The following is a 15,258-nucleotide window of genomic DNA, read 5'->3' as shown; positions in this document are numbered from 1 at the left end:
AAAAGATTTCATAAAGCTCTAAAACTTGTGAATTTTTAAATAGAACCATGTACTGTTACAGAGGTCTAGCATATAGATAATTTTGCACCCATAAAGGTAACTTGGAGAATTATGGAACTATAAACTGCTTGTATTCCTTAATGTGTTCTAAATTAACAAAGAAAAAGATCTTGGGTAATGGTGTGATTAGTAGTATGGATGCTTTCATTCAGTGAGTAGCTGTGGGCAAAAAAGATAGCAATGTGATAGGAAGTGTAACCACTGGAGTGGAGTGAGCAAGTGTGTCTGTATGTGTGTGTCTGCATAATAAAGGTGTATTTTTTTAATGCTGTTAACCTAGAATGGCTGCCGTAATTATGACGACTCCATAACACGTAGTAAAACAAAGTAATAATGAGAAGCCTGGAGAAATTCTGCTTCCTCACACCCTTCTCCTTTTCTCCTCTTTCCCCACCCCTTAAAGAAAGACTTGTAAATGATGTGATAATTTACCTTAGAAAAGAAGTGAGGAGAAATGGATTCAAAGTTTATAAAATATAAATGGTAAAAGGGAAGGTATGTTAGATTTAAGTCCTTGTCTCATACAGGAGTGTGCCACACCATGAAATTAAAAAATCAGGAATCAATTACAAATGTTTGATTTTTCTGCAGAGTATTTTATTAGTGTGTTATTGCTTGCCATAGTAAGTTGTTAAGCCCAAATTGTGAAGACAGTTTTTAAAAACATAAATTCTCTGGGTACCAAACCCCAGAATTAAGATTTTTGATGATTAAAAAAAAGATGCAAATAACAACAGTTTAGTAGAGATCAGGAATAGAATCGTTTTGGGTAAATTATTCCATGAATGCCTGCAGTCAGCTTCTTGTTCTCCTACAACGTGGTTTCCTCTGATTCATATTAAATGGAATAGTGGACTCAATATACAACTGGTATTTTGTGTTTTGGTAGTCCTATATCACTATAATGGTTAACATGTTACTTCTTAGGCACTTAAGATTGGTATTCCTACTTTTGGTTTCTGAATTAGTTGTTATGACTGGCTCTGTTTTGCTCTATAGTATATAAACTTGGTTTTGAATATTTTTTTTCTCCTCCCCTTCTAAGGATTATGTACTGAAGGCCTGTACCGTGTTAGTGGGAATAAAACAGATCAAGACAACATTCAGAAGCAGTTTGATCAAGGTAATGACAGATTTTATTATTTAAAGCCAAAACAGAACTTGAATTCTCCATGGATTATCATAGTGCAATATAAAAGGGTTGCACTTTCAAACTGGCTTCCATAGCACAGACTACTTAAAGCTCTGGTAGGTTGTATTGGTATAGTCCAGGTTATTACCAGTGAAGCTGTGTATAAACCAAAGATTGGATAGAATCTTGTTGCAGCTGGCTTTAAGTGCTCTTAAAATATTTTCTAGGAGGTATTCTAGTGTTTAAATGCAGTCCTAGCTGCTCCTTGTGTTAATAGTTCATCAGTCCTAGGCATTAAGGCATTCACTTCCCCCTCTTATCCCCCCAAAAGTAATACTTCTTGATACTTATTTTATTGAAAGCTTTCTTGGATAATACGGATTAACAATTAAATCTTGATAATAAATTTCTTAACACATCCTTTCTCATGCTAGAATATAGTGGAATATGATTAGTAGATTATGCTGTTCACTTTGATGTCTTAAAAGAGAGGGTCAGCATTATTTTTTTTCCCTCTGTTTTCTCACATAATTTATGATCTCAGTTGATACTTCAAAATGAAAACACTTATTAAAAGTTCTTGGATATTAATCATGAAATTGAGCCTCTGAAAAATAGTAAAATTCCTCCTCGATGATAAGGAAAATAAATGTACTAGGTTTTTATGCCTCACTATGCTGTTTCAGATAATCTCAGTATAATGCTAGATTTTCTTCAGTCACCTTATTAAAGGATGTTCCAGAGTTTCAGGTGGAGTGGACTTTTGAAAAGTAAACTTAGCATTTTCAAAATTTCAGTTTTTAAGTACTTTAAGTTCTGCAGCTTACGGTGCTTCCACTTCTAGCCTTGGTTTAAAAATTATATAGCATGGCTTTATTAGTATAAATTTAAATTAAAAAATTCTCTAGTTATAAAGCTTCTGTTATTTGGGAATCTAGCAGTAGATTATATGGCCATGTGCGGTCACTGGTATGTTTTGTTGTCCTTTTTTAAAAGGCTTCATGTGGTCACATGAATTCTGCAAATTGATGTGACCTGTACCAGTTTTTAACAAAATTTTGGGAAATAGAATTTAAAACTTAGTATTGGACAAAACTGATTAATCAGAAGCCAGTCAATGGCAAATAGAAAAGCATTTAAGTCTGCATGGAGAATTAGACAACTTTATTTTTCTGATCTTATACTGTTTTCTTATACTGTCATATTTTCTTTTATTTGATTTCATGTGGGTCGAAGTGATGGCAGCTTATCCATAGGTTCACCTTTTTGTGCTTTTTTAACAAATGTTTAGCAGCATTTTCGTTTTCAGTGTTTTGAATAAATGCTTGTTTTCTTAAAATACTATGAGGAATGATAACTGTAGGTTTTAATTACACTGCTGTTTAATTTTGTTTTACAGATCATAATATCAGTCTAGAGTCTATGGGAGTAACAGTAAATGCAGTGGCTGGGGCTCTTAAAGCTTTCTTTGCGGATCTGCCAGATCCATTAATTCCTTACTCTTTGCATCAAGAGTTGTTAGAAACATCAAGTAAGTAATAAACTATCTTGTCTTGATCTAATTATGTTATATTGATTGCCCTTATTGCAATTTTTACTTCATTCTAAGTTGAAAGGACTGGCTGCACTGAAATACTTTTTAAATTGCATAGATGTACATTTTTTAATATTCTTTAAAATTAACAGAACTATATGATGAAATTAACGTAATACTTTTTTTGCTAAATAAATTGTGGCTTATTATTTCTCCTTTTCCTAGAAAATTTAATTGGAGAAATCTACTCTTTTTTTCCATTCTGTATTAGTGCTGCATATGATGAAAACTCTTGGAAATGTAATGCGGTTGTTAACAGGGGGGGAAAAAACCCTTGAATTCATAAAGTCTTACATTCAGAGTAGGCTTTAGAAATCAGACACATCTATGGAATATTATGGTAATTCTCTTTTAGATTTTTTTTAAGTTCTTTTTGAACTCCTTATAAGATGAAATGCTTAATTTTGTTTGCCTTACAAACGTTTTACAGACACTTCAAAGTGAAATGACTAAATTCTTCCCTTCTTTTAAAGAGTATCTCTCTTGTGTTGGCAGCAAGCTGTTTCAGAAAAAGACTGCTATGCATTTTTGCAGGTTACAACTGTGACATACAGTATTCTTAACACTTTTTTGTTCAAAACATGAAAATACTAGTGTAAACCCAAGGCTTGGGCCTGGACTTGATTCATATATAGTCCATTAGAAATTTTGTATTTTTGGATGATATCTGTAGATACCTATTTGTGGTATTTCTGCTGTACTTCTCAGGCAAATTCCTTGTTTAATGTAATTAAACTAATTAGTTAGGATTTATTTTTTCTTAAAAGTATATCAGTTAAATTTCAGTCAAAACATGCAATAGCTGAGAATATAAATGGACTTACTGTTTTAAAGTACCATTAATACTGCTTTAAATTTCTCTTTGGGATATATTGGAGCATTTTTAACATTATTTCTATGGTACTAGGGTACATCAAATTTCTTTTTAGCCATGCAGTCAAGTAATAGAGGTGAGCTTGTATTCCTTCTCATGATGTGAATCATCATGGAATAGAAGTATGTTCTGCAGAATGTATGGTTCTACAATACTTTAGTGGAATTTTCCATAAATGTTTTAGCAGCAGCATTAGTTGTTTTTAAAAAAAAAAAAAAAAAAAAGTTATTTTATTCCATAGTCCTTTCTTACATGTTGCTTATTTCCTCTTTGAAGCATAAGTAATGTTCTTGGGCCTGTGAAAATCCCTGTTCTCCTTGAAACAGTATATTTAAAATAGCTGCACCAGGCCCACTCATAATTTTTTTATTATTTGAGTAACTGATAAGCTTAAGATATTCTAAGTTCATCTGCATGTCTTCCTTTGCCCAAATCTTTTTGAAACTTCAGTCCAAATGAATCTTACAGATATATCCAAGTCATAACATTTTGCAAGCAGAGGAAAATCTAGCAAGAAATGACCCTGTCACATTGTTAGTTCTCATTCTACAAGCCAACAATGAGCTAATCAAGTGATTCTTTGCTGTTAAACACAGCTAAACAATTCTGCTTAAATACAGAAAAATATTTTTGTGTTTAGATAGTTACCTCTATAATAAAAAAGTTATTCTATGCAATAATATATGCAGATAGGAATTTTATCAAATATTTTCTCACTTGATATTTCTCTGTGGGTATCTTATCTGTACCATTATGCTAGGAAAAAGACCTAGCAATGCTTTATTCAGTATGTCACTTGTTTCTATAGAAATCATGGATAAGACAGAACGGCTACATGAGTTAAAAGAAATTGTGAAGAAATTCCACCCAGTGAACTATGATGTCTTCAAATATGTAATAACGCATCTAAACAGGTTTAGTATTTTTCTACTAAAATTTTGTTTAAATTGTAACAATTGCAAAAAAGATTGTGTTAGTAACAATGAATTGACTGCTAGAATTGAAAATTTCATGCTGCATTGCTCATGTGTTAATAGAAATGTGGAAAACGAAACTAAGAGGTTAATTAGAAAAGGTTTGTATAGTCTGTTCTCCTGGCATCATCGCTGCTATGAAGTTATAAGAATGATTAGTGTACACAACAAAAAAGCTTGAAAGAATAACTATGCAGTGCAGTTACCAGATCTTTTTTCCCCTCTCTTTTTTTCCCCTCTCTTTTTTTCCCCTCTCTTTTTTTCCCCTCTCTTTTTTCCCTCTCTCTCTTTTTTCCCCTCGCTCTTTTTTCCCCTCCTCTCTTTTTTCCCCTCTCTCTTTTTCCCTCTCTCTTTTTCCCCTCTCTCTTTTTTCCCCTCTCTCTTTTTTTCCCCTCTCTCTTTTTTCCCCTCTCTCTTTTTTCCCCTCTCTCTTTTTTTCCCCTCTCTCTTTTTTCCCCTCTCTCTTTTTTCCCCTCTCTCTTTTTTCCCTCTCTCTTTTTTTCCCCTCTCTCTTTTTTCCCCCTCTCTCTTTTTTTTCCCCTCTCTCTTTTTTTCCCCTCTCTTTTTTTTGGTTTTCTTGGGGGTTTTTTTGTTTTCTGTTTTTTTTTGTCATGTCCTCCCCACCCCGCCTGAAGTAGCTGTTAAAATTATAGACTAATATAGGTTTTAAGGGACCTGAAAGTCATTTGGCCTAAACCCACCCCGCCCATCCCTCCCCCCACCCCGCCCATCCCTCCCCCCACCCCTTAAAGCAGGGCTACCTTCAATCAGAATCTAAAATGTAGCAAAACCCCTGCTGAATAAATAAAATATAGAACAAAGCTATAAGTAACAGTAAATTGGTTACACTTGCTTCCTAAATCTTGCCTCTTCCTTGGAAATTTAATGGTTTTCTCATAAAAATTATTTATCTAATTATTAAAATAATCTGATATTAGTAGATGTATACTACCTCATCATCTGACCCTTTATGTGCACAAGTGTACAATATTCAGTCATAAAAAACAAGAAGAAAAAGGCCAGCTTACTCATGTTTCTTTTTCAGCTAAAATGGGATTATTCTCTGAAGTCCACTGAATGAGATTAACTACATTATTAAAAAAAAGAATAAACATTGCCAAAGCTAAAATAACTCTCATGCATTTGAGAGATCTTCAGTCTCTTGATGATCTTTGTGTCCTTTCACTGGGCTTGCTCCGGTATGTCCATGTGTCTGTTGTGCTGGAGAGCCCAGAGCTGGACCCTGTGCTCCAAATGTGGCCTTTGCAATGCTGAGTAGAGGGGAAGGATCACCTCCCTAGACCTGCTGGCAGCACTCCTAATGCAACCTAGGATGCCATTGGCCGCCTTTGCCACAGGGGCACACTGCTGGCTTGTGTTCAATTTGTTGTCCACCAGGACTTTCAGGTCCTTCTCTGCAATAGTGCTTTCCAGTCAGACAATTTTGTGTATATACACCAAGCTTTTCGTGACATTTAAGTTGTTAAATTGTTCTGGACTAGTGTGTGTGTTTCTGGTTTTGCAGGTATTTGTAATGATCTAACTGGGCATGTAATGTGGGGGCAGAAATGAGACCTTTTAACTTGCCTGTTTAGTCAACAGAATGTAGGTGCTCTCTATTGCAGTTTGGAAGGAGTCTTTCCACTGAACATACGAGAAACTTTAAAATTTAGGCATCTACTTTTACACTTCTCTGTCATGTATACAACTTGCTAATGCTTTATAAAGTTATCCATTTTCCTTTCCAGGGAAATGGATCAATTTTTCCATTGCAGTCTTGCCAAATACAAATTTAGGCCTAAAATAGATCAAATCATATCAACTGATATAATTATTCCATGCATTTACATATTACAGAATTGTAAGATGTGCTTGCCTGTGTCTGAAATAAAACAAAACAGCTCAAACTTGACCTAGCTATTAGTTACCTGAAATGTTTCAATAGTTGGTAATGGACCTGATAGAAATTTTTGTGGCAATCTCTTCATTGTCAAGTCTTCAGCTGGTCACCTGTTTGCATAGCATAGCTGAATGTACAGTGTCAAGTACGTGGATTGCTGCAAGTAGAAGAGCTAAATATAATTAAAAAAATCTTGAATAGGTTCTAATGCACGTGTATCTACAGACAAATACATTACTTATGGAACTTACTGGAGAACATAAGTGATGTACACTGGCTTTTGCTCTGCAGTCCACTATTTCTTTTAATGATGATTTACATTGTGGGTAGCTAGTAACAAACTAATCTTTTCTTAATTAAGAAAGGCTGTGATTTTTTTGTCTCATTTGCAGTTTCAGGTAGTTGCATTCCATTCAACAAGAAAACTGCTTGAACGTAAGCAATTGTATGTAGAGAGAGAGAAGTAGATATAGGTGGATACAGGATCTTAAAGGGAACTTTTAAAAATAGGCTGTAAAGAATTTAGTTACGAGATTAATCTGTGGTAAATTACTGCTAGTATATAATTGAAATGGAAGTGTTCATCAGATGAATAGTTTGTTAAATGACGTAAAACACTCTTCTGTATGATGGAAGAGTTCTCATCACAAACTGATGTTGTAAATGCTTTGTTTTTACATCATATGTCATTAGAGTAAGAAATGTGGTATTGTTGTATAGTTAATAGTGGTTGGTGACTGATACTATTTTGGTGTGTCCACAATCACAGGACTTGGTTATTGAAACAAAAAATACAAGTATTATCCAGATGAGTTTGCTATTGAAATACAAGAGACCAATAACCATAATAAATGGGAACAGTGAGGTGAATTTTTCTGTAGTGTGATAAGCACCTTTCAGAGCATACTAGGTATCTAATTGTGGTTGATTAACTGTAAGCAGAAGTGAGTTTTAAAGATGGAGTTGAAACAGGACAGTGTTGGATTGACATTGTTTTTTTTTTATATTGGTTGTGGTTTATGTTTGTTCTTTGATAATGACTTCCTTTATACGTACGGGCTATTATGGCGTAATATGCTTCTGAAGTCTGGGAAAACACAGGTGTACAGCTTTTAAAGTCTGATCGTAGAGCAGGCTTACAGCCTGAAGTTCCTGAAGAGTTTGCAGTGGAGGAAGGTGGCAGGATCAAGAGAAACAGACTCTTCATTTTTCATTTTGAGTCAACATAAAAGAGGGTGAATAGACATTTGCTAAGCACTTACAAGAAGATTCTACAGTATTTTGGGAAAGTTTGGTAGGAGATGACATACAGGTTCGTAGATTTTTGTTTACCCTTAGAAAGGACAGAGGTAAAGTTTAAACACAAGAGAGAATAAAGTTGATTGTTCATTATGTTTAATCTAGTTGTGAGCTGCAACCGAGAAAGAGGCGCAATGCTCTTATTTTCTTGCTTCTAGACATAGATTCCCACTGCTTCATTTGTTGGATCTAATGATTATGCAGCTGCAGCATGTTGTAAAGGAAAACAGAAATAGTGGAAATCTAATTTTCTGTAGGATACACTAGCTGATCTCAGACACCCTGTGGCCACCCTGTGGTCTGATGCCAGAAAGTTGGTGGAGAGGGAGAAGAAAGAGGGGAAGACTTAAACTCTAATAAAAAAGCTAATCAAAATGTAAGCTTACATTTATATTTTTGGGTTCTTTAATCCTTAAATGAAGTTAAAATGCAATTCTTTTAGGAAAGAGATTATGAATATTACTGTCACTCAGAAGTATTATCCAAATATCCTTTGGACCAAACTTATTCAAAACAGATCGAGAGGCAATATTTGTGTACCCTCACACTATTTGGAATAAGTAATGCGCATGCTAAAATGGAAGTCTACCCTTTATAGTTACCACTATATATGCATTGTAAATGAGTGAAAATATTTTCTTATAGCATCAATTCTAGTGTTTACTATGGTTTTCACAGCTTTTGAATCTATGGACTACAGCCAGCTGTCAGAAATTCTTGCAGTCTGCTCTTGTTAATCATCAAAATTGTAACTGACAAGTTGCTGAAGTTTCATTTTCCATCTATTTCTGCAGGACAACTGTAGCTCAGTTACCTTTGTGCTCTCTACTGTATATATAGGAATTGCATGTTCCCAGATGAATGAATATCTTAGGTGTTTGTCAGATTTATTAACACATTATTTTTAATGTATCTCTCAATACTTCTAGATAAAACTGTGATGTTACTTTGGAATGCAGAGTATTTTTAGAAAACACAGTATCCTGGCTCTTTCTAGCCTATTACTATGAAAAGCAGTGCATTTTTTCTGAGGAGGCATTTAATTGTAGATAATAAATTTGGTAACAGGATGGTTTGTTGGTTTGGGGTTTTTTTTCTTCTTGTAATAGTATTGTAATAATGAATTTAGATCATAAGTGAAAAACCTGCTCCAGCACCTGCTTAAAAGCAGGAAACTTCTAGGAACAGAAACCCAGTTGGAAACCTTTGTGTTATACATTGAAAAATAAAACAAAATTAAAGTGTGTTGGTATTAGTGAAATTTCCACTGATGATGTTCTTTACAGCTTGGCCAAATTCTCATGCTGGCCAGTATGAAAAATCCTGCAGAGATGTGCTTTAATCAACACTTGATTTTTTTGTTTTGTTTTGTGTTTATTTTTAACATGTGATCTAATGTCATGCCTTTTTCTTTGAGTACCACAGATGTTAATATCTGACTGTCCTACAGTAAGAAGCCATTTCTGTTATTTTTCTTCTAGACATTTTAATGGAAGAGATTTTAATTTTATGAAATCCTGTAGCTGGTTGATAAATTTAGAGTTTGTGATTGTCACTTCAAAATGTTGGTGGAATGTTGAATTTCTTTCCTGATTAAAACTTAATCAGATTTATATTTGTCAGCTATCCAAATCTGGAAAAGTCATGTTTTCTAAGTTTTCTTCTGCATAACCACTTAAAAAACCCCCAGGAATGATTGTTTTAATGGATAGCTGGAGGAAAGTAACAAAACTCTTGAGATTCTTTGATAATAATGCTTACAGTTAGAGCGCTATGAAAATATTTGTAGTTGATTGCATACCAGTTTTAATTCATTCTGTGCATGTCATTCTCATTTCAGGGTTAGTCAGCAATATAAAACCAACTTTATGACTGCTGATAACTTGTCGATTTGTTTCTGGCCTACTTTGATGAGACCTGATTTTGAAAACAGAGAGTTTCTTTCTACCACCAAAATCCACCAGTCGGTTATAGAGACCTTCATTCAACAGTGTCAATTTTTCTTTTACAATGGAGAGATTGTAGAAGCACCTAACCCAGTGGCATGTCAGCCACCGCCTTCCAACGCAGTGCAGATGGTGGAACCAATGGTACCTCTGCAGTTACCACCACCACTGCAGCCTCAGCTGATACAGTCACAATTACCAGCAGACCCTCTTGGTATTATATAAATAGAAGATGATTGCAGGCAGCCTGGCACTGGACAGTAAAGACAAGCTATAGACATGCATGTTTCAGGATACAATAATGTACTTCATATTTATGAAAAATAATTCCCATCCAGCTGATTGGACATCTTTTTGTTATATCCCGTACTGTGTTCCTCATTTGTACACACTGCAGATAAAAACTATGTGATAAGCATGACTGGAGAGGTTTAATTTTTAAAAGCAAAAATAGCTATAAAGTACAAAGCTGCTGCTGCATGATACCTTATTGCAATCACTATATCATTCCTGTGACGGTTTGTCACAATATATTGTGAATAAAATTTTTCTATAGAAATTTAATGATTTAAAAAATTACATTTATGAAACATTCAGTGCTTACAGCCTGCTTTATGGCTGTTTTTGTTATTTAACATGCTATTTTTGGCAATTTTATTCACATTCAAGCATTCTGTGTAAACAACTAAAGCCCAGCTATAGTTTATTTTGTAATCTCCTGGCTACTTATGTGACGGTATGCTTAGGATGGTTTATGGAAGAATGCAAAATGCACTGTTGAGAATTTTACAATCCCTCGCCATCCATCTTTACTTGTAAGTAAACCTGTGGACAGTTTGTTAAGGGTGGGTGAACTTGCTTATTATTTCTTACAGCACAATACCAAGGACATGCTTGTTGTAAAAGTGAGTTTCAAATATTGTACAAAAATTTTGATGTTGCCTACTTATTTCTTTGTTCCATTACTGAACTAAACATTTTGTAAAACTGTTAATTCTGTAAACAGCTGCATGTTTAAAAGATCATTGATGGTCTTGTAAACTTAATCTAATATATTTTAGATATTTTAATTTTTCCCACTTGGGAATACATGTAGTGTTTAGAAAATAGTTCATGACATTTTCATATAAGGTTATATAACTTTTCATACATAAACATGGATTTTGTTGTAGTAAAATTCTCTAAACCAAACAATGTTTTAATCTAGGACTTCAATTAATCTATTCTTTAAATCTATTTTTATGTGACCCTTTAAAGATATACAAAAATGCATTGCTAATACATAGCAATAAATACTTTGGGTACTGACAATTAACCTCTTTGGAGTGTGTATATATAAAATCACATAAACTTGTATTCATATTTTTTTCCTGTGGTATGTTGTACTAAAAATTCAAATGACTGATTTTTTTTTTTTTTCCACCATATTTTTAAATTATCTTCCCCTCCCCCCCATCCTCCCCCGCTTATTTTACTTTTACTTTGGTACCAATTTTGCTGTAAAAGAATGCTGCTTAATTTAAACAAATCTTTTGGTTAAATATTTTGTTAGTGGTAAAAAATTTAGAAGGTTACAAATCGTAGCAAAGGGGAGACCATAGATAAACACTACCTGTGAGACTTTTCATAGCAGCTTTTTTTCTTTCATGCTCAAAATATACCTTTTTAGGTCTGCAAAGAAGAAAACAGTTTTGGCTCATTCAGCTGCTAGAATGTTTTGTGTAGTTTAAAAAAAAAAAAAAGCTTTATGATGGTCACTGTTGTAATCTTCACTTATAGCAAGATTTAAGATCGTCTTGTATGTATTATAGTAAATAGATGATTTTGAGAATTAAGGCTTTTAAGAGTTTGATTTGCTCCATTTTCCCAAAATAAAAATTGCCTTTCCCACTTATGTCCTAGGTATTGTACTTCTAATTATGACTTGGATTATCATTCTAGATTACTATGATACCATAAACCTGGCTGCTGTTTGAAGTACATGTATATTATAAATTATCTTGATATTGTGTTATATTCTTGCAAGTAATTATCTTTTCTAAGAAAACATAAACAAAAAAGAAAAGTCAACCCTATTCCTATTGCAAAGCACACAGGAATTAATAGTACAATAAAGTCTGTCCTGTAAATTGTAGTATTCTTAACTTGTTCTACTTCACCTTTTGTCTATATAGCTTTTATTTATAGTTGTCAGTCTAATCTTGGCATGTTTAGCAAAGAAAATGAAACTTCAAGAGTTTTATAAACTATTTCTAGGTTGCTAAAGAATTTATTTTTCTACTGTATATGGTATAGACAAAGCATCACCTGTACAGGAAACAAGTCTATTTCTAATAGAAGTAAGCTTAAAAATAAATGCCAGTCATATCCCTATTTAAAAGTTCTATCTATAAAGTATCTCCAGTCTTTGTAATGTGAATTACATTTTAAACTTTCTACAAATTCCAAGTTGTTTGCCATAATATTTAACTAATCTTTGAATACTAATTTTTAGAGTAATTTACATTCCATTTCATGACAAACTTTCATGTTGAACTTGTGTTCAGAAGTGTTTGCAGTATCATTTATTTCTTGTGTATGTTGTTATGGCTAAATCACGTAATGATTTTTAAAAATCTTAACACTTATATTTGGCCAAATATGAAAGTTTTATTACATTTACTGGATGAAACGTAAAGAGAAATAATAAGAAATCATGGCACGTGGTGCTTGATTGTCACATGGAAAAGTCCCTGCATACTGTTTGCATTATAGAAGTGTTATATGCAGGAATGTGGATATGTGTGTATGTGTAATATATACACTTTGATATTTTTTATGTGTTTGTGTGTTTGGGTACACAAGCACATATGCACAGACTTGCATGCACATACACCCACATAGTAAAGTTTTTAAAAGATACTAGGAAATTATACCATCGTTATTAAAGATTTATAATAGAGCTTTCTCTATTATTATTTTTATTAGTGCTATAAAATGAGGAAGCATGTCATTATATACGAATTCCTCATACTTTGGCTCATGTAGTCCCTTCTAGTTTTAATGAAAATCCAAACAATAATAACTATATTTTTTAATGTGAGCATTTTTACGGTAATATCTATCTTGATAAAGTTACAAATGTATATTATTTTTGGTTGAGCATCTCAGTGACACTTTATGGAGTAGTTTGTCTTTTTTCTGTAATATTGATATAGACATACTGCAGTGTATTGTCTTTCAATGTTTTAACAATTTTAAAATCCCAGGCCTGAGTTACAAAAGTGCCATTTAAAGTAATGCTTAACAGGTTATTTCAAAATTCCTTACCCTCCATGATCTTGTGGAATTTTAACATATATAGTGTAAATAGATCGCAGACGTCAACTTAAGTGAAAATACACTTTTTTCTTGTTGTATGTTTTCTCCATTATTTGAATCCTGGTTGCTAGGAAATTATAGATATGTTTAATTTTAGTTGCTGGAGTTTAGCTTCCAATATTTATGATAAATATAGAAAAACTATCAATTGGAGATTAAAAAAAATTGGCCTTAGCTTACGTGCTTATTTCAGTTTTTTTCAGTAATTGTGATGCTGTTTGTCAACTGAAAAAATTACACATATATAAAAAAATTTTGAAGTCAAAATTTTGTTCTTTGTTTATAATGTAATCTTTTGTTGCTACATCAGCAGAATACTGCAGTGAATTAAGTATCAGTGAAGCTTATTCTGTATAAAAGATGCAACGAATAAAATACTAAGATGCTTACTGTGTAGAATGTTCAGTTTAGTTGCCTACTAAATTTTTAAAGGCAAAAGCACCCTATCTTTCACATACACAGAGATGAAATTTAGCAGTAAATCTTGCTAAACTGAGTGCACCAAGTGTGTGAGGCATTCTCGGGGGGGGGGGGGGGGAGGGTGTCTCTTCTTGCATTGGATGCGTCTTTTAAACTGCTGAATTTTGGAAGGGATTCTGACAATGGTGAAGACTCGTCTGTAGGTAATGCACCCCCCCAAGATGGATATGTGCATACACTAGGGGACAGACCTCAAAAGTGACAGAGTGTAAGATGTTCTATTTTGCTGTGCAGTGCATGTGAAATTCTGTGGCTCATGTGACCTCTTACATTTTTCACCTGATTGAGCTGCTCATCAGGAAACGCTGTGATTATGGAAAGCAGTTTTTCATTTTCCTACCATGCTAAAGGAATGGGTCTCTTAAAATTTTTTTTTCCTACAGAATCCTTAAACCTGAAGTAAAAACTGTGGGGTTTGAGGTCAGCTTTAAATTTTCAGAGTTGTACGTTATTGGTTGTAACACTGCTAACTATATGGGATAAATCCAACTTTGATAATAGTACTGCTTTTAATTCTTGTGCATGCGACACCTATGCTTAGTTTGTTTCTTCAGAGCATCTTAAGTCATATGGCCAATGCAGAAATAACTGCAAAAACTTCCTGACAGCCTTCAAATCTGAACACTGTTCAGGTTTTATTATATATCTTAACACTTTTAGACACTGGAGCATTTTAATCTCAAATAAGATGCATCTTACCTATAACTTATCTATGTGCAAACCTCAGTTTTTTTAGATTGCTGTGTCAAAAAAATCCCTACTGAATCCAAAGCATAATGCAGTGTTCAGGCTCTACAGCAGACCACAAGTTTCTGATGAATAGCTGTCCTAGAGAACCAAAGTGTAACATTAGTGTTCACTTGTGTCAAAGTCGATCCTTCAGCTAATTCATAGTTTCCATGGAATCGGAAGGGATTAATTTAATCTGTCATCATGGTTAGTGAAAGCGAACACTTCCTTCCTTTTCTTATTGACAATTTCTTTCCCGAGTGTGTAGATGGTGCATGTTATGGGTGTTGCCCATATGTTTCTCATCTTCCTTATAAAATGCAATGCATGTGCGTTTAGACCTGGTATTTTTGTTGCTGAATTGAGTGTCATTGATGCCTAGCCAACATTCTGGTGCTTTTGTATTACAGAGTAGGGTTTAATATACCTGATTACATTAATAATAATTTGTCTGTTACTGTTTTTTATTTCATGTGATTTAGAAAATACAAAGAATGAAATAATTTCCCTGAATGCCTGCAGTGCAGTAATTGTGGCTTTTCAGTCTTAGAGTGTGATAATAATGAAAGGCCATTGTTGCTTCTATTTACAAGCTGTTTGAGTTAAGAAAAGATGGGAAGGGAATCTCGTGGTGGTACTTCTAGCCATGACTGCATGTCAGTGCTTCAGGGGTAGATACAGTGACTTGAAGAGTACCTCCGGCTGCCTATGTGACTGACTGATTTATATAGTGTAGCTGTAGCTTGTATTTTCCCTGGAATTATGGTATCACAATCTATCTGTTCTTACAGATTTTTCTGCTTCACAACTAAAGAAGGGAAGGGAAGGCAAAGTAGCCGTTCTCATCCCTTCCTGCCATTCTGTCAGCTTTGCCACTGATGAGAATTGTCAGGGGCTCCTAAATTGCTCT

At 33.9% G+C, this 15,258-nt stretch overlaps 1 protein-coding gene across 1 annotated transcript in view; it reads left to right on the top strand.

The window, feature by feature from the left end:
* Positions 1 to 13,528, top strand: part of ARHGAP5 (Rho GTPase activating protein 5) — a 51,420-nt gene extending 37,892 nt beyond the window's left edge. The window contains exons 5-8 of the mRNA XM_030038080.2: positions 1,106 to 1,183; positions 2,592 to 2,723; positions 4,469 to 4,574; positions 9,674 to 13,528. Of these exons, the coding sequence (XP_029893940.1) occupies positions 1,106 to 1,183; positions 2,592 to 2,723; positions 4,469 to 4,574; positions 9,674 to 10,004 (647 nt within the window). The 3' untranslated portion in view covers positions 10,005 to 13,528. The remainder of the gene's footprint in view (positions 1 to 1,105; positions 1,184 to 2,591; positions 2,724 to 4,468; positions 4,575 to 9,673) is intronic.
* Positions 13,529 to 15,258: the final 1,730 nt, after the last annotated feature.

The sequence above is a fragment of the Aquila chrysaetos genome, chromosome 2, assembly GCF_900496995.4.
Source record: "Aquila chrysaetos chrysaetos chromosome 2, bAquChr1.4, whole genome shotgun sequence".
NCBI classification, from domain to species: domain Eukaryota; kingdom Metazoa; phylum Chordata; class Aves; order Accipitriformes; family Accipitridae; genus Aquila; species Aquila chrysaetos.
The sequence above is the reverse complement of the archived record's forward strand: the minus strand, read 5'-3'. Positions and strand labels throughout refer to the sequence as shown.